The sequence below is a fragment of the Xenopus tropicalis genome, chromosome 10 (genome assembly GCF_000004195.4).
Source record: "Xenopus tropicalis strain Nigerian chromosome 10, UCB_Xtro_10.0, whole genome shotgun sequence".
Taxonomy (NCBI): Eukaryota; Metazoa; Chordata; class Amphibia; order Anura; family Pipidae; genus Xenopus; species Xenopus tropicalis.
In genome coordinates, this window is record NC_030686.2 from 45,544,684 (window position 1) to 45,570,254 (window position 25,571).

At 44.2% G+C, this 25,571-nt stretch overlaps 1 protein-coding gene across 4 annotated transcripts; it reads left to right on the forward strand.

Moving 5' to 3' along the window:
- Nucleotides 1-534: 534 nt before the first annotated feature.
- Nucleotides 535-25,571, forward strand: mfsd11 (major facilitator superfamily domain containing 11). Of its 4 annotated transcripts, none has more exons than XM_012971635.3 (14): nt 535-557; nt 7,402-7,550; nt 8,344-8,399; nt 9,071-9,178; nt 12,951-13,030; nt 13,219-13,315; nt 13,408-13,466; nt 13,765-13,909; nt 15,760-15,800; nt 15,886-15,951; nt 20,199-20,324; nt 21,090-21,264; nt 23,655-23,790; nt 24,327-25,571. In XM_012971635.3, exons 2-14 carry the CDS (start codon nt 7,455-7,457, stop codon nt 24,477-24,479), a joined length of 1,338 nt encoding a protein of 445 aa, XP_012827089.1. In that variant the 5' UTR covers nt 535-557; nt 7,402-7,454; the 3' UTR covers nt 24,480-25,571.

The following is a 25,571-nucleotide window of genomic DNA, read 5'->3' on the forward strand; positions in this document are numbered from 1 at the left end:
TATTAGCAGTCACTGAGGGGCTCTGTGCCCATATAAAGGCACAAGGCTGCAGGCTGAGTTATACAGGGAACTCTGAGTATCACTCATGTATTATAAGGAATAATGTACCCCCTACTGTAAATGATAAGGATATTAGCAGTCACTGAGGGGTTCTTTGCCCATATAAAGGCACAAGGCTGCAGGCTGAGTTATACAGGGAACTCTGAGTATCACTCATGTATTATAAGGGATAATGTACCCCCTACTGTAAATGATAAGGATATTAGCAGTCACTGAGGGGTTCTGTGCCCCCCATATAAAGGCACAAGGCTGCAGGCTGAGTTATACAGGGAACTCTGAGTATCACTCATGTATTATAAAATATGACTATGTTCCTGGGTGTAACACATGCCAGGCACTTGTTATTTCATTTTTTATATGGAATACATAGTTTTTCAAATTTGTTTATTACTGCTCCTTCACTAATTTGAAGTGCTTCCGATTCCAGTGTGGGAGAAATTTTTTAATTCATTTTCTATCTTCTTTGCCTTGCAGTACTGTACCATCTTGCCACGCTGGTGAGTAGCTTCTATGATACATGGTACTCCTGCCCCCGTGCTTCCTATTGCAATGGATTCAGGCCCTGGGTCCATTTATATATTTTGAGTCCGACTTGGCTGATGTTCAAGGCCCAGGGGGTAATGCACCCAGGTATATGGGACTGCTGTGTGCTTTTATTGTGCATGATTTCTTTCTACCAATATTTTCCCAAGCTCCGCTGTACAAATTTTGATTTGGAAGGAAACAACTTAGATGTTCTGACCATTTGATTTCTGCACGATACAATGGACAATCAGATCCCAACTACTGCTTTGCATACAAATAATGGGAAGGGCATCCTCACTTGAAATGCTTTTCATATGGATTCCAGTCAGAAAACCCTGCACTTGCCACTGAGAGGCTATTAGGGTGATATTGGGTCCACTTTAGTTGTCCAAATACAGTAACACCAAAAAATACAAATATTTTCCATTGTTTAAAACATAATGTAATTAAAATATAATATACTGTGACCCTGCACTGGGGTGTTTGCTACAGAAACCCTACTATAGTTTATATAAATACTCCGCTGTGTAGCCCCGGGGGCAGCCATTCCTGCACCGGTACAGCTGGGGTGTTTGCTACAGAAACCCTACTATAGTTTATATAAATACCCCGCTGTGTAGCCCCGGGGGCAGCCATTCCTGCACTGGTACAGCTGGGGTGTTTGCTACAGAAACCCTACTATAGTTTATATAAATACCCCGCTGTGTAGCCCCGGGGGCAGCCATTCCTGCACTGGTACAGCTGGGGTGTTTGCTACAGAAACCCTACTATAGTTTATATAAATACCCCGCTGTGTAGCCCCGGGGGCAGCCATTCCTGCACTGGTACAGCTGGGGTGTTTGCTACAGAAACCCTACTATAGTTTATATAAATACCCCGCTGTGTAGCCCCGGGGGCAGCCATTCCTGCACTGGTACAGCTGGGGTGTTTGCTACAGAAACCCTACTATAGCTTATATAAATACCCCGCTGTGTAGCCCCGGGGGCAGCCATTCCTGCACTGGTACAGCTGGGGTGTTTGCTACAGAAACCCTACTATAGTTTATATAAATACCCCGCTGTGTAGCCCCGGGGGCAGCCGTTCCTGCACTGGTACAGCTGGGGTGTTTGCTACAGAAACCCTACTATAGTTTATATAAATACCCCGCTTTGTAGCCCCGGGGGCAGCCATTCCTGCACTGGTACAGCTGGGGTGTTTGCTACAGAAAGAGTACTATAGTTAATATAAATAAGCTGCCATGTAGCCACGGGGGCAACCATTAGGGCTCTGGCATTTCGGGGAGATTAGTCACCCGCGAACAGGGAGTTTTGTCGCGGGCGACTAATCTCCCCGTGTGCCAGAGCCCTTAAAGCTGGAAATAAGGAGAAAAGGCACAGGTTACACAGCAGATAACAGATAAGCTCTTTAGAATACAATGGGAGTCTATACAGCTTATCTGTTATCTGCTATGTAACCTGTGCCTTTTCTCTTTTTCAACTTGAATGGCTACTCCCACAGCTACATAGAAGTTTTGTTTATATAAACTATAGTAGTGTTTCCGAAGCAAACACACAACTTTAACCAGTACAGGGCAGTTGTTTTTTCGGGATATGGCTCACAGAGTAGACAGAGAAGTAGAAGTAGACTCAACCTTTTCCACTTTGCTGTACATCATGTGATTCTGTTGTTTGTGGTTGCCCAACATTGTCTGTGGGCTTGTTGTTAGCTTAAGGGGTGCCCGACCAAGTACTTGACCCAGGCTCTGGCTGGGATTCTAAATAGGCCATGGCATTTCTAGTACACAGAGGCCCAAACAGCCTCCCAGCCCAATAAATAGTGACTGTGGCACCTTGTAGCAGCCCCTCTGGCATTTGCCAGAACCCACAGATTGCCAGTCTGGGCCTGGGTCCTGGCATTCCAAGTACCCAGAGGCACAAACAGACCCCCCCAAGCCCAATAAATAGTGACTGACTATGGCATCTTACAGCAGCCCCTCTGGCATTTGCCTGAACCCACAGATTGCCAGTCTAGGCCTGGGTCCTGGCATTTCAAGTACACAGAGGCCCAAACAGCGCCCCCCCAGCCCAATAAATCGTGACTGTCTATGGCACCTTACAGCAGCCCCTCTGGCATTTGCCAGAACCCACAGATTGCCAGTCTGGGCCTGGGTCCTGGCATTCCAAGTGCCCAGAGGCCCAAACAGCCCCCCCAGCCCAATAAATAGTGACTATGGCACCTTGTAGCAGCCCCTCTGGCATTTGCCAGAACCCACAGATTGCCAGTCTGGGCCTGGGTCCTGGCATTCCAAGTACCCAGAGGCCCAAACAGCTCCCCCAGCCCAATAAATAGTGAGTGTCTATGGCATCTTACAGCAGCCCCTCTGGCATTTGCCTGAACCCACAGATTGCCAGTCTGGGCCTGACTGGACCAACAGAAGGGTTCTGGGACTAAAAAAATATTAATAGAAGCCAGGGGATATGTGTATATATGTACCATACACTTCTGCAACCTTCAGAGGTATATACTCATTTTCATTGAGTTGTAGTCTTTATGCAAGTAGTATTACCTGGAAAAAATACTGTCGTTTGTGTGTGTCTATATCAAGTCAAACTTTATTGTCATTACATTTGCATATAAGGTATACAAATGAGATGAAATTGCAAATTAAAGGCCCACCCAAAAAGAAACATTTTACATTTCACATACATACATACATACTGTTCAACTGCAAGCACATATTGTGTATATACATATACAGAGCAATGAATAAATAATAATATGCCAGAAAATCAAATCAATCTTTCTTTTGTTTCTGCTATCTGTTTAACAAACCAACCAATTTTTCAATTATCCTTTTACTTTATAGGTAAATACTGTGCTGAAACTATAATTGTAAACAATACTCCAAAGTGCTATGGGCATTATTGGGCATAATTGGCATAGAAAGAAAAATATAAAAATATTTAAATATTGTGCCAAGAAAGTTAGTTTTTTTTTACATAACACAACACAAAACAACATAATTAATTAAACCAATAGAATAGTAATTAAAGAATTTGGTTCCAGGTCAAGTTATACAACTGTGAATGACAGTAATGCGGATGCGCAGAGCAGATAAGGAACTCACACATTCAGCTTTCTGATTTCTAGGTATTACACTGGCCTTTGTATAGTTTTACCTTTATTTCCTATTAATAACATTAGGAGCAACCATCAGTTTTACTAGTCATGCCCTGTAAAATACTGTCCAGATGGCTGCCCTAATTACAAAGTAATAATCCACATATTTATTTTAGGTATAAAATTAAATGTACACCACATAGTTTTCTGTTAAGAACCCATCAATTTAGGGTTAAGGCACATGGCGCTACATCGTAGCAGCTACATGTCATGGCTACTAAACGCCAGAAAATCCCCTGCCATAGACAATACTGAGAATTGCCTCTGATAAACACAATTATCAGTAAATGATCAGCATTGTCTATTTTTGTAGCTGTGACAAGTAGCTGCTACAAGTAGCTCTGTGTGGCTTCACCCCTACTGTCTGTGGGAAATCTGAAATGAGATTGTGAGAGAAAGTGGAGCGAAAAAGTTAATATGAAAGAAAAGCACTTTAAAATGAACTCTGCATATTTATAATAAAGCTTTTATTAGCTTTCTTATAGATGTGTATTAACATTTATACAGAGAAGCCAGCCAGGGATTTAAAATAGGCCCTGGTATTTCCAGTACACAGAGGCCCAAACAGCCCCCACAGGCCAGCAGCCCCTCTGGCAGTTGTCAGAATCCTGGATCTGGGACCCTTTTTCTGGGGCTTTTTGTCCACACCGCAACACCGCTTCCATCTTTGTCTGCATCTGAGGTATTTTTGGGTGGGTTTTAGGCCTTTCAGTTTCAGGGGGTTTATATTCATTCAGGTAAAAATTAGTAATCTGTGACTGAATGAGAGTGGTAAAATGGGGAGAAAAAAATGTTATCTTTTTACGCATTAAGTATTTTCCAGTTTTCTGTTAAGTACCCTTCCATTTAGGGCAAAGACACACGGCGCTACTGAGTAGCAGCTACTTGTCACGACTACTAAACACCTCTGCTAAACACAATTATCAGTAAATGATCAGCATTGTCTATTTTTGTAGCTGTGACAAGTAGCTGCTACTAGTAGCTCTGTGTGGCTTCACCCTTCCTTTCTGTGTGGGAAACCTGAAATAAGATTTTTCTGGAGCTTTTTGGCCACACTGCTTCCATCTTTGTCTGGGTTTGAGGTATTTCTGGGTGGGTTTATGCTTCAGTTGCAGGGGGTTTATATTCATTCAGGTAAAAATTAGTAGTCTGTGACTGGATGAGAGTGGTAAAATGGGGAGCCAAAAAATGTTGTGATTCTACGCATGAAGTATTTTCCATTTTATTTTGAGGAGTAAATCTTTCCAAAACCAAATAAAATGTAAAAGAATATTTATTTTAGAGAACTGTGCTTTTATTCAGTCAGCGACCCCTGACAAATGCTAAAAGCCGGCTAACAATGCACTATAGCATCTGTTTGTGTCAGCTTTCTCCTCACCGAACCGGTTCTCTAACTGGAATCTATTGTCTGTCTAACGTAAGGCCTTCCTGCACAGAAAGGGTTATTTGCAAGTGTTGGAGAGCGACTGATGACGTGGCATATGGCCGGTGCCTTCTGGGAAATGTAGTTTCTGGTGGACGTCCCTCCAGCTCTCAAAGTGTATAGCAAAGAGTAGGAAAATCAGTTTCCCATAATGCAATTGTGTCACCGCCCATGTCAGCTGATCGCTGCAAATGCTTTCTGGCTGTACAGATCAGCTGACTTGGAATCATGCTATTTCTCTGAGACCGATAAACTTCACTCACAAGGGTCCCAGCTCCGTTGGGGGTAAGAGGTGGGATTTGCCTTTAGAGAGTTCTAATTGTTTCTTAGTAGGGTTTCTGTGTGCTAGTGGCATTTTCTGTGCTTACTTTATGTATGAACTTAAAGGGGAGATAAACGCACAGTTTCAGTGCTACATTAGGTGTGTAAATGACTAAATACATTGAGGTGCTTATTTATATGGCATTGTATTGCAGGGTGGGGAAAGTTTTCAAAAATAGGGAAAATATTAAACTGCCAGTAACCTTTCTGGATTCCCAGGTCAGTATGTAATAAATAAAAGCCTCTTAGAACTTTTTTCCTAGACTATCGCTGTATACATTAAAGGGGTGGTTCACCTTCAAATTAACTTTTAATATGTTATAGAATGATCAATTCCTAGCAACTTTTCAGTTGGTCTTAATTTTTTATACTTTTTGAATTATTTGCCGCCTTGGTTCATTTATTTCTAGTTTTTTAATGGGGTTCACTGACCCAAAAATGTGTTGCTCAAAGAGGCTGCAGTTTTACTGTTATTATATTTTATTATCTTTCTATTTATACTTCTCCTGTTCATATTCTAATGGCTCACACAACTGCTTAGGTTGCTAGGGTAATTTGGACCCTAGCAACTATATAACAGCTAAAATTCCAAACTGGAGAGCTGCTGGACAAAAGCTTAATAATTAAAAAACATCACACATAATTAAAAATGAAGACCAACTGCAAGGTGTCTCAAAAGTGTCAAAGTTAATTTTAAAGGGGAACAATCCTTTTAACTAGCAGTTAAGCTGCTTCCAGCTCTGACAGATGGTGGGGGGGGGGGGGGAAGCTGTTTAGGTAGGGTGGATTAATAATGATAAATAACTGTAAAATGTAATTATCAATTTAAAGAAATTGTAGGCATTAAATTAAAGGGGAACTCTACCCAAATAAAACTTAAATAATTTCAACAACTTTGCAATATACATTAGTTAAAAAATATGCAGCCTTTTCATGATTTTTAATATAATAATATAGGTTGGAACAGTTCCCTAAGCCCCGCCCCGCCCCCTGTTCCCCTGCTGATCTGGCTGACTACTTTGGGACTCAAATAAAATGTAACAGTAGTCGCCTGTCCTCAGCCTGCCTTCAGCCTGTCTCCTCCCAATCCCACAATTCCCTTCACAAGTAATCTCAATAAGGAATGACAGTGCAATGCATTGTGGGTTATGTAGTTCCTGCATGCTGTGTGTAAGCTGTGGAGAAGTTGTTTCAATTTGTAACATCAGTGTTTTAGTCCCTCCTCCCCTGCCAGGATTTCAAATGATGCAGAAAGAGAAGAAGTGTTTCGCAGCTGTATTTCAGCATATAAAAATTGTATTTATTCATACTTTTTTGAGGGAACAGATTACAGTGATAGGTATATTAGCTGTTTCTGTGTTGTGTTGGGAAGGTGGAGTTCCCCTTTAAGAATATATATATATATATATATATTGTACCTACATTTCACAGATCAGCAGAAATAATCACATGAAATGCATGTATTATGTGCCTCCCCACTGCCTCGTGCTGAGTGACAACTCGCAGAAGGAAGTGGGTTCCAGAGGGAAGCAGATCCACAGTAGCCAACACAAGTAGAATAGCTGGCATTACCCTGCCCAACAGTTCCTCCCAATACTCATTATAGCCAGAGTGCCCCCAAACCAGCAACTACATTGTAACCCTTAACCCCTATTCCAAATTTATAGGCAGGTGGGTGGGACGCAGGAAAAGTTTTCTGTGCGGCACATAATAAGAAAATGAGTTGCCGTGCCAGAACCCAATCAGTGTGAGAATGTAGCACCAAGCAATGACCCTACAGCCTGCCTTATAACAGAGAGGTGAAAGAGATGCAGTAGGTCCTGTTTTAAGGCCAAGTAATGACAAAGTGTGTCTGTTTCTTGCCTCATGTTTCTTTATTATCGTTTAATTAATGGGTTTATATTGCTTTGCAGGATTGTCGTTGCCTCCTTTCAGATAAAGCCTCACTACAAACCATAAACCAAAAATGTCTCCAGAATCCAGAAAACTGCTGAATATTATCATATTGGGCATAGGCTTCATGTTTATGTTCACAGCCTTTCAGACAAGCGGTAACGTGGCGGTAAGTCTTCATAAAGTGCTCATTATACGGTGCCAACAGGTGTGCCAGCGAATAACTGAACACTTAGCTGTGCATGAGTCTGGCTGTATTGTGCACAGGTCTGGACTGGGATTCAAAATAGGCCCTGGCATTCCAAGTACACAGAGTCCCAAACAGCCCCCCCAGCCCAATAAATAGTGAGTGTCTATGGCACCTTACAGCAGCCCCTCTGGCATTTGCCTGAACCCACAGATTGCCAGTCTGGGCCTGGGTCCTGGCATTCCCAGTACCCAGAGGCCTAAACAGCCCCCCCAGCCCAATAAATAGTGACTGTCAATGGCACCTTACAGCAGCCCCCCTGGCATTTGCCAGAATCCACAGATTGCCAGTCTGGGCCTGGGTCCTGGCATTCCCAGTACCCAGAGGCCTAAACAGCCCCCCCAGCCCAATAAATAGTGACTGTCTATGGCACCTTACAGCAGCCCCTCTGGCATTTGCCAGAATCCACAGATTGCCAGTCTGGGCCTGGGTCCTGGCATTCCCAGTACCCAGAGGCCTAAACAGCCCCCCCAGCCCAATAAATAGTGACTGTCTATGGCACCTTACAGCAGCCCCCCTGGCATTTGCCAGAATCCACAGATTGCCAGTCCAGGCCTAATTGTCCATCATTCTGAGTGCTTCACAGAAACTTCTGTTAACTCTACATGCCTGGGCCACCACATGTTCTTTATTGGCTAATAAGGCATTGCATAATAATTAGCAAATTGCAGCCAAATAAGTTGTGCCTAATTTATTTCTCTGTTTTCATCCACAGCAAACTGTCATCTCCAGCTTGAACAGCACCAGTTTCCATGGAAGCGGTTATACAAGGTACCCTGCAATATTGACTGAAATTATTATGGTTTTCTGTTGGAGGTAGCCTTTAAGGTTTCTAAACTGGTAGGTGTGGAAGAAAGCAAGTACACACAGCAGCTAGCTGTAATGTCATTTTAGGCAACATGTGGCCTCACTTTCAATTAGTTCCTGCTAAAGAGAGAAGAGAGTAGGGACAATGACCACTGATTCTGCTGTCAGATGTCTCTGGAGGAACCAGAGCTTATAGATTCTATACAGTGCAATAAAAGAGTAAACTTATAACTCCTATGAAATATTCACCCCCTTGGAAATGTTTTTGTTTTATTGTTATAGACAACGCTGTCCTACTTCTGTGGTACTGAATGGCAGAGTTTTTCTAGCCTATGTTGTGTTGGGCAGATAATGGTGCTTCCTGCAGGGATATTACCCATCACTCATACATGAGAAAAAGTATATTCAAGTCATATTTAGACTAGATAAAAAACCTATAATATATAATATGTTTACTTCCCCTTTAGAGTATTATTTTGACTACATATATGTTTTTACCCCCTGTATGTGTATACAATATGACAAATTTAGCAAATTTTTATCTACCTTTTATCTATAAGTACATATACGACAATTGTACAATATTTTGGATCCAGTTTATAAGACCCATAACAAGCTGTATTATTTCCCTGCAGCTTGGCCATTATATACAGTGTTTTCTCTGCTTCCAATCTCATTGCACCTTCTATCGTTGCTGTGATTGGGTGTCAGATGTCCATGTTCCTAAGTGGTCTTTTGTACAGGTAAGAGAAAAATCTAAATGATTCATTATCTGTCATTTGTGTGTCTAAGAATACTTTGTACATACAGTAGTGAGCTTAGTATATCTCATCCTTTATTCATTAAAATACATTGGGGCTCATTTTTCAACGTTCGCCAAATATGCCCATGGGCAGTTAACCCATAGCAGCCAATCCGTGACTGGCTTTTTTCAGCCAGCCGCAGGTAGAACAGTCAGTGCAACAGTTTGATCGGTTGCCATGGGTTACTGCCCAGGAGCACATTTGCCCAGTGTTGATAAATGACCCAATTGTCTCCAGGTTAGTATCTACAGGGGTGCAGGGGATTGCACCAGGACCTGGGAGGGTGGGGTACATAGGCACGACTAGTTCTTTCATCAAAGAAACGACCAACATTCTATCCCATATGGAGGAGTTGTTACTAGTGTTGTGTGGGTCGCGATTTTCTCGACCCTAACCCGCCTGCTCCTAACCCTGCCCGACCCAGCTTCCTTCCTCTGTTTATAGGCCCGCCCTGCCATGACATCACAAAAGGGTTGGGAATTCCGGGCACATGCCTATAAATAGAGAAGCCAGAAAAGTGCTGCCAGCAGTGTAAGGTTGCGGGCAGGGAGGGCGAGCGGAAGAGCTCAGCCCGAACCGCCCGCAACCCGAAAGTGTTTGGTTCCCGCGGGTATCGGGCCGGCACGCACATCACTAGTTATTACATACAGGTGGCATAAAGGTGGACAGTGGGGGGGGAAATGAAGAAACCACTGGTATGTAGTTTGCGTTCAGTGGCTATGGCCAGCAGGGGGAGCATCTGTACCATCATTGCTTTCCCATCTTCAGTGCTATGTAACCTTTGCTGTATTAAAATTAGGATGTTATGCAAAGAATTGTGTATGTATAATAGGTGCTGGAGTGTCTGTAGCCCCCCAGTTGTTTAGCCCTTTCTTAAAGGTGTTGTACACATTTAAATTCATTTTTAGTATGATTTAGAGAGTGGTATTCTGAGACAGTTTGCAATTGGTCGTCACTTTTTTTTTGCCGTATTTGAATTATTCAGCTTTTTATATAGCAGCTCTCTAGTTTGGAATTTCAACAGCTATCTGGGTGCTAGGGTCCAAATTACCCTTAGCAACCAGGCATTGATTTGAAAGAGAGACTGGAATATGAATAGGAGAGGGTCTGAATAAAAAGGTAAATGATAAAAAGTTCCAAGCAAAGAAATATTTTCCAAAGAAGGGAAGGCATATCTGCCATTGATTTCTGCATGACCTTGACAGGTTTTAAGTGGGGAGTTATCAGATTAGGAATTATCGCAGAAGAAACACATAATAAATCTCCTATAAACCTATCTATCCACTCACATACAGACCCACACTGACCTATCTATCCACTCACATACAGACCCACACTGACCTATCTATTTACATTACATTACATTAACATTTATTTATAAAGCGCCAACATATTCCGCAGCGCTGTACAATAAGTGGGTTACATACATTGGACATAAAGAGTAACATATAAAGCAATCAATAACCGATAGAAGAGGTGAAGAGGGCCCTGCCCAAAAGAGCTTACAATCTACAAGGAGAAAGGGTTGAGACACAAGGTGTGGGAATGGGCATGACCAGAGTTGTGAGAGGTGTGGCACAGGGTTTGCTAAACTAGATTAGGGTAAGCCTCTCTAAATAAATGTGTTTTTAGAGATCTCTTGAAGGCAGAGAGATTGGGAGAAAGTCTGACAGTTTGTGGGAGCGAATCCCAGAGAAGGGGGGCAGCCCTTGCAAAGTCTTGAATGCGAGTGTGTGAGGAGGGAATGAGAGAGGAGTTGAGGAGCGTAACAAGCGGGTTGGATGGTATCTAGAGATGAGTTCAGAGATGTAGGGTGGGGCAGAGTTATGAACTGCTTTGAATGTGAGGGTCATTAGTTTGAATTTTATCCTGGATGGTAGGGGAAGCCAGTGCAGGGATTGGCAGAGTGGCATGGCAGAGTGGCATGGCAGAGGAGGAGCGGTTGGAGAGGTGTATGAGCCTGGCAGCAGTATTCATTATGGACTGGAGAGGGGACAGTCTTTGGAGATGAAGGCCAATTAATAGGGAGTTACAGTAGTCCAGGCGAGATATTATAAGTGAGTGAATAAGAATTTTGGCAGCATCTTGGGTGATAAATGATCGGATTTTGGAGATATTTCTTAGGTGAAAGTGACATGATTTGATAAGTGATTGGATATGAGGGGTGAAGGACAGGGCAGAATCAAGGATAACCCCAAGGCACCGGGCCTGGGAAGATGGGGTGATGGTAGAATTGTTAACCGTTATAGATACCTCGGGAACAGTGTGGGCGTTGGATGGGGGAAAGAGAACCAGTTCAGTTTTAGAGAGGTTTAATTTAAGGTAACGTTGGGACATCCAAGTGGAGATAGCGGACAGGCAGGAAGAGACGCCAGTTAGAAGCTCTGGGTTAAGATCAGGAGAGGAAAGATAGATCTGAATATCGTCAGCATAGAGGTGGTACTGAAAGCCAAAAGAACTGATTAATTTGCCAAGTGAGGAGGTATAGAGAGAAAATAGTAAGGGGCCCAGGACAGAGCCTTGAGGAACCCCGACAGGGAGAGGCAAGGGAGAAGATGATTCCCCATTGTAAGAGACACTGAAGGATCGATCTGAGAGATAAGATGAAAACCAGGATAAGGCAGTGTCACGAAGGCCAAGAGAGCGGAGAGTCTGGAGGAGAAGAGGGTGATCCACAGTGTCAAAAGCAGCAGAGAGATCGAGAAGTATTAGTAGCGGGTAGTGTTTTTTGGCTTTAGCCGAAAGGAGGTCATTTGTCATATACACTCACATACATAAACCATATATACCAACACTAACTGTAGATTTTAGTATCACAATAGCCTTTGATACTATGCTTGTTATGGAAAAAAAGAACATCCCCTATCTGCCTCTTATCCCCTCTAATGTACTTTTACAGAGTAATCATATCCCCTTTGCAAGTGCATTTTTTCCAGAGAAAACAACCCTGACAGTCTACCCTCATAGTTTAAGTGCTGTATGTGGGTTGCAAATGGAAATGTATTCAACCTGCTGAATCATAAAGGTGTATTTTTGTCACAAGCACCCCCAAGTTAAATATAGCACTGACAGTTTTTTACTCTCTAGGTTTTATAGGAAGCATTTTATATAAGTAATTGGGATAAGTTAAACCTGGACTACGGTGCGTGTATGGGCTGTGGCAAGAAGCCTACACAAATAAGTGCGGTTCAACTCCCAGCATCCCAGGCTTTCACTGTTGGCAGCAGGGAAACCTCCTGTCTATGGTGTGATCCTGTGCTGCCATTCAGCTTGCACGATCTGTGTTTGTTAGTTGCACCCAAACAAGGGAAGGCTCAGAAAATGGTCAGACATGGAACATATTAGACACATTATTTCCGCTTAGGAGTTACTAAAGCAACATTACAAATAACACAGGGCTCAGCGATGTTTAGTCACTTGTTGGCAGAAATAACACCACCTCTGCCAGTTAACCCCATTGGTTCTGCATGTTTGATTGTATAAACCAATAGGAAGTTATTTTTTCTACTTTCGGCCCCCTCTTTATGTCCCCAGTACTGAGGATTTTCCCATTGCTTTTATATCAGTACCTAGTCCTACACCGTAGTGTATCAGGAATACATGGTAAAATGCTCTACCTTATACATATTGTTTCCATATGCGTCACAGTAAAAGTAAATGTGTTATTAAACACTGTGTACCCTGGTCGTTCATTGGTGTCTTTCTCTTCCAGCGCCTACATTGCTATGTTTATTCAGCCCTATACCTGGTCTTTTTACACATTGTCCGTTTTGATTGGAATTGCAGCTGCCGGTGAGATTTACCTTCTTTTGGAGTTTGTCCCTTTCTCTTCTGACTTCTCAAACAAATTAGAAGCCAGGTCTCCTCTAGGCTTTTATGCTGGCTTCTACTGCAGGAGTCAGAACCAACAGTGCAGGGAATAGAACAGGGCATAAAACATCTGTTGTTCAACTACATTTCTCCTTTTCTCCCTCATTCAGTTCTCTGGACAGCTCAAGGATCCTGCCTCACTATTAATTCTGATGACACGACTATTGGAAAGCATAGTGGCATATTCTGGGCTCTCTTACAGTTCAGGTTAGTGCACTTTTCACGTTCCTAGTTGTGAATCCATGAAAGATAATTGAACAAAACCCCTCTTTTTTTTTTTTACTTTTTATCCCTACCAGCATGTTGTTTGGAAACCTCTTCATCTACCTGGCATGGAAAGGAGAGATAAACATTTCTGGTATGTACCCCAAGTGAACCCATCAATGCCTAGCAACTATATGCTCAATGTAAAACCTTGCACTCATGGGTAACTTACATTGTGCATCATTTATATAAACTTTACAGAAAGAAACCATATGACCAGCGACTGCAGGCCTTTAATTGAGAGCTAGTAAAATGTGAAGGCTTATGCCTGGTTCTCCCTGCTCACATCAAAGAGATAAGGCAGTCACAGTTCCCCATGTGTTTTAGGGTGATGGCATATTTAGGGGCTTTTATTCTAATGTTGCGCTGCCCTTTTTTCCCCCTGTATTTAGATTCTGATCGTAGGACAGTGTTCATAGCTCTAACGGTGATCAGCCTGGTGGGGTCAGTGCTGTTCTTTCTGATCAGAACCCCGGAATCCGATGACGCACAAGAAGATGATATCTCTAATTCTGCAGCTGATGCAGAGGGCACCATGTAAGTATTTCTCATCTCAGAGGTAGCCTACTGTTTATGTCTGCTGTACAAACTGACAATGTCCCTTGTCATAAGATCACCCTGTAACATGGCGGCAGCTATTGAAATCAGGTTATATTTGTGGCCCTGTCATGCCCCCAACAATTACTGACCCAGCTGTGCAATGCAGTTCACAACTGTGCCCCACCCTATATCTCGACCAAACCACTTATTACCCTTTACTTTGCTAGTGTTGCCCTTTCCCCCCTTCTCTGAAATTCTCTCCCACATTCCATCCAACTTTCACCCAGTCTCTTAAAATGATTTCTTAAAACACATGTATTCTATAAGCATATTCTCATCTAGCCTGGCATTCCTACATATATACCACAGGGCCCCACTAAGTTAGACGTGCTCACCAGTAATCAGGGGGCTCTAATGAGAACTAAATTCTTTGTGCATACAGGGCTGCACCCTTTACCTGCACCAGCAATGTCCCATTAAACCCATCACACTTTCTGGACTCAGTCTGGGAATAGAGAATAGCCCTGTGTTTCATTTAGCCCCTGTTAGAATGCATTCCTTTTCAGGCCTTGACTGTGGGTTCAGGCAAATGCCAGAGGGGCTACTGTAAGATGCCATAGACACTCACTATTTATTGGGCTGGGGGGGCTGTTTGGGCCTCTGGGTACTTGGAATGCCAGGGCCCAGGCCCAGACTGGCAATCTGTGGGTTCAGGCAAATGCCAGAGGGGCTACTGTAAGATGCCATAGACAGTCACTATTTATTGGGCTGATGGGGGCTGTTTGGGCCTCTGGGTACTTGGAATGCCAGGACCTATTTTGGATCCCAGTCCAGGCCTGTGCCCTTTGCTTCTCTGTATTTCAGATCTTTCCCGATCAGCCTCACTTTATGACCATATCTAGCAGACAGCTTTAGCTTGGAGAATGTATTGCTCTTGGCTAAAGTTCTACTGCGCTGCAGAACAGGCCAAGAGATCTATTCCTCTAAAAATATTAGATAGAGTTAAGTAATGTGGATTGTGCATTTTGTTAGCAAATGCTGACACTGCCAGATTGCCCAAAATCTAATTAGGGGTAGTATTTTTTAATAGCTATTTATTAAAGGGTTTTGGTAGTTAAGCAGTATAGGTTTTTAATGACCCTATTTTATTTTAAAGGGACACTAACGATTTTAATTACAATACCCATTAGAGCAGAGGACTTGCATTCCATAGGCAATTCAGACACTCAGGCAGGGTTAGGAAACACTTATACTAAAAGGTTAAACACGGATAAACAAAGAGTCACACTTCAGCCCACAAGCATTTCTGCTGCACGGTGCTTAATGCACACATAAACATGTCCTTCTGTGTGTCTTTATTGTAGGAACTTCGCCAAACAACAGGGGGTGCTGTTTATTTAAAAATGCAGAGCACTTCAGTGAAACTAAACTAGCCAGTCCCCTGTGACAGTGGCCATGCAGATAATATGCTCTTATGGGCCCTAACAGATTTAATGTGGCTGCTAGACACCGGGTGATGCTGTCCCCAGGCTCCCTGGTTTGATAAGATCACTTGTAGCCCTGTCCTGTGTCACGATAACCAATAATATTATTATCTTGCATAGTTATTGCCCAACATAGAAAGTGTTGACCCTGGTACCCAGACAGCCTATTAAAGGTTGAAAAAAGTCAGACACCACCCTTGCTTCTGCATTATATCTAAAAGTTATGTAATATTGCCAACTTGGACAGCCTTTCCTCATAACTGGTTCCCTCTATTTCTCCTGGTATTTTTCATGTACCTTCAGTTCCTCCTCCTTCACTCTAATCTGCATCTAATTGTGCTTTTTTTTATTATTCCTAATCAGGTCTGCGCAAAGCTGTTTCGCTAAAGCCATCGATGCTTTTAGTGAGTACCCTCTTGTGTTGTATGTAGAGTTACAAAATCTGTGTCTTTGGTTTTTTAAACTTTTCTTCTTGTTTTCCTGCTGTAGAGAGGTCCCTGAAGTTGTCCATTACCAAAGAGATGCTGCTTTTAAGCATACTGGTGGCCTACACAGGTAATGTAAGAATTGAATGAAAATTCAGCTGGGGATATGGTTGTTCTATCAGAAAATGTTGGGACACGTAGCAACTTTGGTGCCCTAGCAACCAATCAGAAGTAAGATATGTGGCCAGCTAGCTTAAGGTAGATTTAAGCTGCCCCTGTATGGGCCCTCCGACAAGCCTGCCAAACTGATATGTGTCCAAATATTGGTCAGATATAGATCGGGCAGTCTTGCTTTTTCTGTCTGGTCGAGGCCCACATCGGCTCATTGATGCTATACTCGCTACAACTTTTCGCATACCCAAAATAAGCCAATCTTACTGTGTATGGCCAACTTAAGTTACGTTATAATAATAAAAGCAAACATCGGATGATTTTTTTACTGGATCATGCTTGTACCCAGTCCCCTTTTATTTAAGGAGAGGGCACACACCACCAAAACAAAAGCTGCCTGGGTGCCGGGTAAGGTAGCCACCATGTAAAGAAACAAAGGACTCCGCACTCACAGGATTTGCAGAAAAAAATCAACAAAAATTGTTTAATGTGCAAAATCAACATTTCAGTTACATCTTGGGACCTTTTTCAAGATCTTGAACATTCCTTATATCAAAACATTTTGAACACTGCAGTGGAACAAAGGTGCCTTTATAGCACTGATCCATGCATGAGATCCCAACCTTTCTCAGAGCAGAAATGGTGGCCCAGAAGTGTCAAGAGCAACACTGAACTTGCAATGATTTTCTCTAAAGAAAAAAAAAAAGCATTTTTGAACAGGTGCTTGCTTGGCATGGCAATTGTGCCTCTGCTTCCACACCATGGACTCCAATCTGCTCGTGGTCCCAAGAAAAAGGTTCTCGTCGCTCATTACTTGATCACAAGCTTCTTAACAGTATCCTTCCTGATGGAGTCTCTACACTCACTACTGCAAAACCTGAAGCACTTAATTCTATCCCCATTCAGTCAGATCACCAACAGTACCAGTGGTCTTTAGTTCTGGGCAAGCATTAACAGTTTCAGACACGGTCCTTTGTGTTGGTAGCAGCATCTTGAGCAGGCCCAGACTGGCAAACTGGATTCAGGCAAATGCCAGAGGGCCTGCGGTAAGATGCCATAGTCACTATTTATTGGGCTGGGGGGGCTGTTTGGGCCTCCGTGTACCTGAAATGCCAGGACCCAGGCCCAGACTGGCAATCTGTGGGTTCAGGCAAATGCCAGAGGGGCTGCTGTAAGATGCCATAGACAGTCACTATTTATTGGGCTGGGGGGGGGGGCTGTTTGGTCCTCTGGGTACTGGGAATGCCAGGACCCAGGCCCAGACTGGCAATCTGTGGGTTCAGGCAAATGCCAGAGGGGCTGCTGTAAGATGCCATAGACAGTCACTATTTATTGTGCTGGGGGGGGGCTGTTTGGGCCTCTGGGTACTTGGAATGCCAGGACCCAGGCCCTGACTGGCAAACTGTGGATTCAGGCAAATTCCAGAGGGGCTGCTGTAAGATGCCATAGACAGTCACTATTTATTGGGCTGGGGGGGCTGTTTGGGCCTCCGTGTACCTGAAATGCCAGGACCCAGGCCCAGACTGGCAATCTGTGGGTTCAGGCAAATGCCAGAGGGGCTGCTGTAAGATGCCATAGACAGTCACTATTTATTGGGCTGGGGGGGGCTGTTTGGGCTTCTGTGTACTAGGAATGCCAGGGCCCAGGCTCAGACTGGCAATCTGTGGGTTCAGGCTAATGCCAGAGGGGCTGCTGTAAGGTGCTATAGACAGTCACTATTTATTGGGCTGGGGGGGCTGTTTGGGCCTCTGTGTACTAGGAATGCCAGGACCCAGACCAAGACTGGCAATCTGTGGGTTCAGGCAAATGCCAGAGGGGCTGCTGTAAGGTGCCATAGACAGTCACTATTTATTGGGCTGGGGGTCTGTTTGGGCCTCTGTGTACTTGGAATGCCAGGACCCAGGCCCAGACTGGCAATCTGTGGGTTCAGGCTAATGCCAGAGGGGCTGCTGTAAGGTGCCATAGACAGTCACTATTTATTGGGCTGGGTGGGGGGCTGTTTGGGCCCCTGTGTACTGGAAATACCAGGTCCTATTTTGGCTCCCTGTCCAGGCCTGTCCTTGACTATTAAAGGAGAAGGAAAGGTGGAATCACTGGGGGGTGCCAAAAACAAATATATTTTCCCCTTTAAAATGCAAGTCTCTGCTCTCCAGTGCCCAGACTGCACTGCATTTCATCACCCAACACCTAATGTGCCATAGCTCGTAACCTTTAATGGTCTACACCCTGCAAATCTCTGCCGTTTTATTGCTTATCTGTCTTTTATTGGGAAGCTTTCAGCTAAAACGGCCACTGAACGAAGTGTTGACCGAAAGCAGCATCCTTGGCGTTCTCCTTTTGTAAGCCCTTCTCTTTAACAGGTTTGTTAGTGGGCTGCTTTGAAATCCTTTGCTCGGCTGCAAGTGATTGTCTGGGCACAAGGCGCCACAGGAGGCAGGTCATTGATTATCGCCCTCCTACAGGGCAAACGGCGGCATCAAAGGATCACTGCAAAACATAATGAAACGTGCTAACGATTTCTACTGCGTCAGCAGGTAAAGACGAGTCGTTGGCTGTGAAGAAAAGGGAAAATCAGCCGTAAGAGAATAAAAATCGGAGCAAAACCTCCTCATGTCCTTCTGTCACACTTTATAATGCAGCAGCCTTTTGCAAGGGGCACGCTGGTAACAAAACATTTAATATAACGCTAACAGGGGCCAGCAGGCTAATGGAAAAACAGTCGCCCAACAGGAGGGGAGACACATCAGCTGCTGTAAATGGCAATCTTAAAAATCATTATCCTCCCTTTGTAGCAAAAAGACAGATTTACTGGAAAGCTGTAATGTCTCTGCTTCTTATATTCTCGCATTTTACACTGCATTTTTATCAGCCCATCTCCCCCCACATTGCCTCTTGATGCTGAATCCTTAAGGCAATGATATGCTTCAGTATTTTTTCTCTGTCCGCTGTGCATTCATGACAAATTGGCTTACGTTCTTTGTATCCGCTGCGTGTGAGTCACAATTTGGGGCTAGTGCGGGGTATTCACTCGTGTATGTTCCCATGTATCCTGCGCAAACATTCATCCTGCACCTTGTGGATCATTTAACATGAGATATAGAAGTGCTCTGTAGCAGTGTGACCTGTAACCTCCATCCTGTGCTTGTCAGATTCAAGCCAATCCTTGGAGGTGTAACCTTTTGTCAGGGCTCCCCATAGCTCATAACAAGGTTACACATGTATAGAAACACTGGGGTACAGTCACCCTACTATAGTTTCAGGGGTACTCAGGGTACAAATAAGCACTCACCCCAAATCCCCCCCTAACTGGCCTTCAGGCTGGGCCCCCTTAGCCAATAACAGGGTTACAGATATATAGAAACATTGGGGTAACAGTCACCCCGCTATAGTTCCAGGGGTACCCAGGGCACAAATAAGCACTGACCCCAAATCCCCCCCTAACTGGCCTTCAGGCTGGGCCCCCTTAGCCAATAACAAGGTTACAGATATATAGAAACATTGTGGTAACAGTCACCCTGCTATAGTTCCAAGGGTACCCAGGGCACAAGCACTCACCCCAAATCCCCCCCTAACTGGCCTTCAGGCTGGGCCCCCTTAGCCCATAACAAGGTTACAGATATATAGAAACATTGGGGTAACAGTCACCCTGCTATAGTTCCAGGGGTACCCAGGGCACAAATAAGCACTCACCCCAAATCCCCTCCTAACTGGCCTTCAGGCTGGGTCCCCTTAGCCCATAACAAGGTTACAGATATATAGAAACATTGGGGTAACAGTCACCCTGCTATAGTTCCAGGGGTACCCAGGGCACAAATAAGCACTCAACCCAAATCCCCCCCTAACTGGCCTTCAGGCTGGGCCCCCTTAGCTGATAACAAGGTTACAGATATATAGAAACATTGGGGTAACAGTCACCCTGCTATAGTTCCAGGGGTACCCAGGGCACAAATAAATGCTACCCCCCACCCAGCCCCCTGCAAAGATGACCAGCCCCACAATGCAGGAGCCACTAAGATACCCCAGCCCTGTGTGCCTATATACCTGCATCTGCTTTGCTTTAAGGGATCCAGCTGTTTTTAGCTTGTTAACATCGTTTTCCCTGACACATCAGTCACTGGGGTCCCAGTGTCTTCAGTTTTGGGGGTGATATATACTTAATGATTCCTATGTGGAAATTTATTGTTTTTATTAACCTCTTCATTTCAGGCTTGGAGCTCACATTTTATTCTGGTGTGTATGGAACTTGCATAGGCTCCATGAAAGTTTTTGAGGCTGACGCCAAGAGCCTGATTGGACTCTCTGGAATATTTGTCGGCCTGGGAGAAGTGTTGGGTATGTTTTCTCAGTCTTAAGTATTCATATATCCTAAAAGAAGAATAAGATCAGTTGGTGAACTGAGCACAAAATATTCCAGCAAGCTCATTATGTGACATAGTTTCTGGGTTATGCCCATATGTATAAACGAATATGCATTCTGATTTATGCTCTTGCGCATTGTTGGTAATGCATGAGAGCATAAATGAGAATGCACACGGAACTGTCAGGCTAAGGCACGGGCAGCTAAAGAGGGGGAGGCTGTAGGCTAAGCCGTTCCCTGTCAGGGTGCAGACTGTAGCTCATAGAAGAGATAAAGAGACTTGACTTGAGGTGGATGCCCAGCTGGGGTGGGTGTAGGTTCCCATCACAAGGAAGAAAATGAGATTGAGTGGCATGTCCATGGTACAGTGAACCACAGACAGGAAAGGGGCCACAGGTACAGGGAGACACAATAATATCCAGTGGCACTGCCTGTTTTTGGCAGTGTTCTTAGAAGGCAGGCTGTGATTGGTTATTTGGTAGCCCCTTGGGGACTGCTGGCCTGCAGGAGGCTTTGCTTGGAATAAAACTGTGTCTCTCTGCTTCCAAATCCTACTCTAAGCCACAAATGTAAAAATAAACACCTACTTTGAGGCCACTGCGAGCAACAGCAAAGGGGGTGGTAAGCAACATGTTGGTACGAGCCACTGGTTGGGGATCATTGCTCTATAGTATGCTCTTCAGATCTGTTCCCTTCAATCCTTGTTAATAAGCAACACTGTCACTGTTCTTCCCATACAGGCGGGGGACTCTTTGGATTGCTTGGAAAGTACAATTACTTTGGTCGTAATCCTGTGGTCATCCTAGGAGTGGTGGTTCACTTTCTGGCTTTCTACATGATATACCTCTACATGCCTAGTGATGCCCCCATTGCTTCTCGAGAGGGGACTTACCTCCGGGCATTCATAAATCCCAGGTATCCAAACCTCTCTGAATCATTGTTTTTAGCCAAGTTACAATTTCATGTTTCTTTACATTGCGAAAGCACTCTCCCTGCCCTCCTCTCCTACCTTCCACTCTCTCTGCCCTCCTCTCCTACCTTCCGCTCTCCCTGCCCTCCTCTCCTACCTTCCGCTCTCCCTGCCCTCCTCTCCTACCTTCCGCTCTCCCTGCCCTCCTCTCCTACCTTCCGCTCTCCCTGCCCTCCTCTCCTACCTTCCGCTCTCCCTGCCCTCCTCTCCTACCTTCCGCTCTCCCTGCCCTCCTCTCCTACCTTCCGCTCTCTCTGCCCTCCTCTCATACCTTCCGCTCTCCCTGCCCTCCTCTCCTACCTTCCACTCTCCCTGCCCTCCTCTCCTACCTTCCACTCTCCCTGCCCTCCTCTCCTACCTTCCGCTCTCCCTGCCCTCCTCTCCTACCTTCCGCTCTCCCTGCCCTCCTCTCCTACCTTCCGCTCTCCCTGCCCTCCTCTCCTACCTTCCGCTCTCCTTGCCCTCCTCTCCACATCTCTAATTATGCCAGGCTCATATGCATTCTGTCAGTGCCCTTCTGCCTCTCCTTTTCTATGCTGGCTCCCTCTTGCTTTCAGAGTTACTACTTACATTCAAAGCATTACACAACCCAGCTCTTCCATACATCTCCGCTCTTGTTTCAAAATCCCTTTAAGGCCCACTTCATTCCACCCGTAATCTTCAGCCTTTATCTGCACTTACACCCCTGCCTACCTCCCAGAATCCTCCAGAACAGCAACCACGTTGCATGCTCCCTAAACGCTGCTTCTCCTTACCTGCCTTCAAACATTCCATTAAATCCAAGCTTCCATAAAAGTTCCCCATTCCAGCCCTTTTAAGTTACTTAAACATGGCATGACCATTGACTATAGTGCAACACTACTGCTTACAATTTAGGGCCAGCGGAAAAAATTAGGCTTTGTGCCCCTACGACGTAAGCTCCAGTGACCAGGGCTCTCTGACCTCATGACTCACCTTGTAGAAATCCAAAAAATAGGAAAAAAGCTTCAGCAGGTTTGGGTAGTGGTAAATGACTCCCCTTATTCTTGTTTCCCCAGTTCATTTTCCAATGCTGAGGACAGGGCCATATTTTCAGTGTAGACAGGGGCCTGGATGAGTTCTTGAACAAGCATAGTATCCAAGGCTATTGTGATACTAATATCTACTGTTAGTATTAGTAGTTGTATATATAGTTTATGTATGTGAGTGTATAGATTGGTAAGTATAGGTTGTGGGTGCTGGGTTTACTTGAAAGGGTTGAACTTGAAGCACTCTGGTCTTTTTTCAACCCTATGTAACTATGTACATGTGGGATGGGCCACAATTGCCTGTATGAACTTTTCATTCAGGCCATTGCAACATGCATTGGCTACTAGTGTAAAGCTATCAGCGCCTTGTCAGTTTGACTGTTAGATATAATGGGCTTATCTTCTGGTGTTTAAGGCATAATGTATTACATATATACCTGCAGGCTTTGTAGGAAGTGTCAGCTTGTAAATATTTTCCTAATAGCTGCAGCTTATTTATGGACAGATGGTAATTATAAAATGAAAATGTGTTTTCTGAGGACGCTGCAGTTACTGTGTATGACAGTTTGCATACAATATATACGGTGCGTGCTGTTCCTTGCGTAGCTGCTCTCAGCGGCTTTACCTGCACAGTAACAGTAACACAATACAGTTCCCTGAGAGGGTCGGCATTTGGGACGTGATGTGTTGGACATGGACATTAGCAAGTTGAGATGATGAGCAGAATTCAGTCACGGCCTACAACATTTAAGCAATACACAGCCATAAGGTATAGATTGGTTGCACTAAAACTACAGAAAAGAAGAGGAATGAAATGAATAGCATCCTTTTCTCTAGCTATTGTCTTAATAATCAGAAAAATGGCCGATTCCCAGTAGGGTGATCTAATGGACTTGTTTAAGGGCAAGCCGGCCTATCAGTAGCCACTGGTCCTAGAAGTCGGAAGCGATGACCTAGAAGGAAGCAGAACTGAGATACAGACAGGTCAGATACAAGCTTTATTACAGGTACAAGGCAGAAAGGTAGTCCCTGGAACAGACATAGCAGGCAATGCAAAGGTCTAGAGCAAGGCACATAAGGGGTGCAGGGCATAAGGGGTCCAAGCAGTGGGGCAGGGCAGGCAGCGTACAAGCAGGCTCAGGTACAAATCAACTAATGAATAACAGTAACGGGATTGAATGCATCAGACATTCATAGCAGGAGGGCCTACCATGGGCAGAACAACTTTTACAAACTTGCATCGTACACTGTAGATTGGTAAAATATAGAAGCTGCCCCTTGCTTATTTCAGTACAGAACTAACCCTCTGATTGCTTCCCTTCTTGCAGCAAAACCATAGCTCTGGCCTGCAGTTTTCTGCTGGGATTGGGCGACAGCTGCTACAACACTCAGATGCTGAGCATTCTGGGATCACTCTACCCCGATAACAGCGCCCCGGCCTTTGCCGTCTTCAAGTTTGTGCAGGTAAGGAGCTTTTCAGGCAATTCTGTAGCATTTTAGCCTTACATGCAGTATATACTGTATCTGTAGCGTATGCAAGCTTGTGCTAGAGTTTAAAGCGGAACTCCAGCCAAAAACAGCTTTTTTGCCTAATGAAAGAAAATATAATTCTTTCATAATGCAGAAAGTGGTTTAGTGGTGGATTGAAGTTCCCCCTTCAATAGCTAGATAATAATTGACAATTAGAAAAGAATGTATCAGCAATCATTTGGGTATGAATATGTAGGTAAGGGCAGTGGTGAGAGCTCTGCCCATGCAGAATGAATGTCGCTTCTATGTAAGCAGCGCTTTTGTTTGCCGAGCTGCTTAGGTTTTCACCATGAAGCAACGTAATCAGCAAGTCAAGCGCACTTGGCGATTTATTCTGATTAGCGCGTCTTCTAATGAGTCAAAGCTGCAGAGTGCACATATTTATAGACTGTCGTGGTTGAGAGGACAGATGCGCAGGGATTAACTATGTCAGTAACACTCTCCTTTTTGTTTTCCTCTTCTTTCCCTAGTCCGTCAGCGCGGCCGTGGCCTTCTTCTACAGCAACTACCTCCTCCTGCACTGGCAGCTTTTAATCCTGGTAATATTCGGCTTCTTTGGCACCATCTCTTTTTTCTTTGTTGAATGGGGACTGACACGGAGATCCCAGTATAACAGCATGTAATGCTAACCGTGGCACGCCTGCCTGCCATCCATAGCAACTCGTTCTGTGCCACTTGCAGGGCAAATCCCTGGCATTAAGCTGTGACATTTTTATATGCGGCACCCTTAATACACCACAGTCGTGCAGTGCAAGTGTGACAGCTGCTGAAGCTGAAGACCTGCAAAGATGGCAGCCGCCTATACACCTGTCAACACTGCTACCAACTAGATAAGGACAATTATGATTAGGGTTATTATTAAAGTCTGGCTGGGCACAACAGTATTTAAAGGGACGCAGTTAGTGTGTGGGTGTAGCCGCATTGTTCTTTTTATTGTTTTAAATCTGTTTTTGTCCAGAAAGGGAAGAATTTTATCAAGCACCGCCATTGCACACTTTCTTTCATACACACCGGGCCCTAAGGCCGTTACTTACAGCTCCATTCCAGGCCTAAAATTGATTCTGGTGCCAAAGAAGCGTCCAGTTCTACAAAACACTCCAGTTGCCAGTGATTCTCGGCAGCATTCCCAAGTGCTTGATAAGGCGTCCCCTGGATTATTGCTGACTTTGTTACTCTCAGGGCTGTGTAGGAACCAGTGCTTAGTTTTGTTTTAGAATTTTATTTTATGTTTCGTTGTGCCAGTGGGCAATGCCCCCATTCACTGACGAGCCAGAATATGTGCCAACAGAGGGCATCATGGCTGCTGCTCTGAAGACAGGGTTATTATAGTTTTAGCAGTTGTATATAATAGGTATAGCCACGGTTATGGTGACTTCCAATAACCAAATTATGTTTCTAGAGACAATTCCCTTTACTCTTGTTTTGTTTTAGAATTTTCTTTTATGAACATTTATCATCTTTTCAAACCTCCTGCTGCTAAGGGGGTAAAATCAGTACTTGACAAAATGAAATTGATACCGGCTCCTGTTTACTTCATTGAGCCCCTCACTATATTCCACTACTTTAGGCAGTTAAAGAAAAATGTACCAGCTATGCGGATATAGCATGTGTTTCTCTGGAAGAGACAGCCTCTTTGCCTCAGAGGAAGGAAGCCTTCCTTAGAAAGAGAACTTTGTTAATAAAACAATATATATATATATATATATATATATATA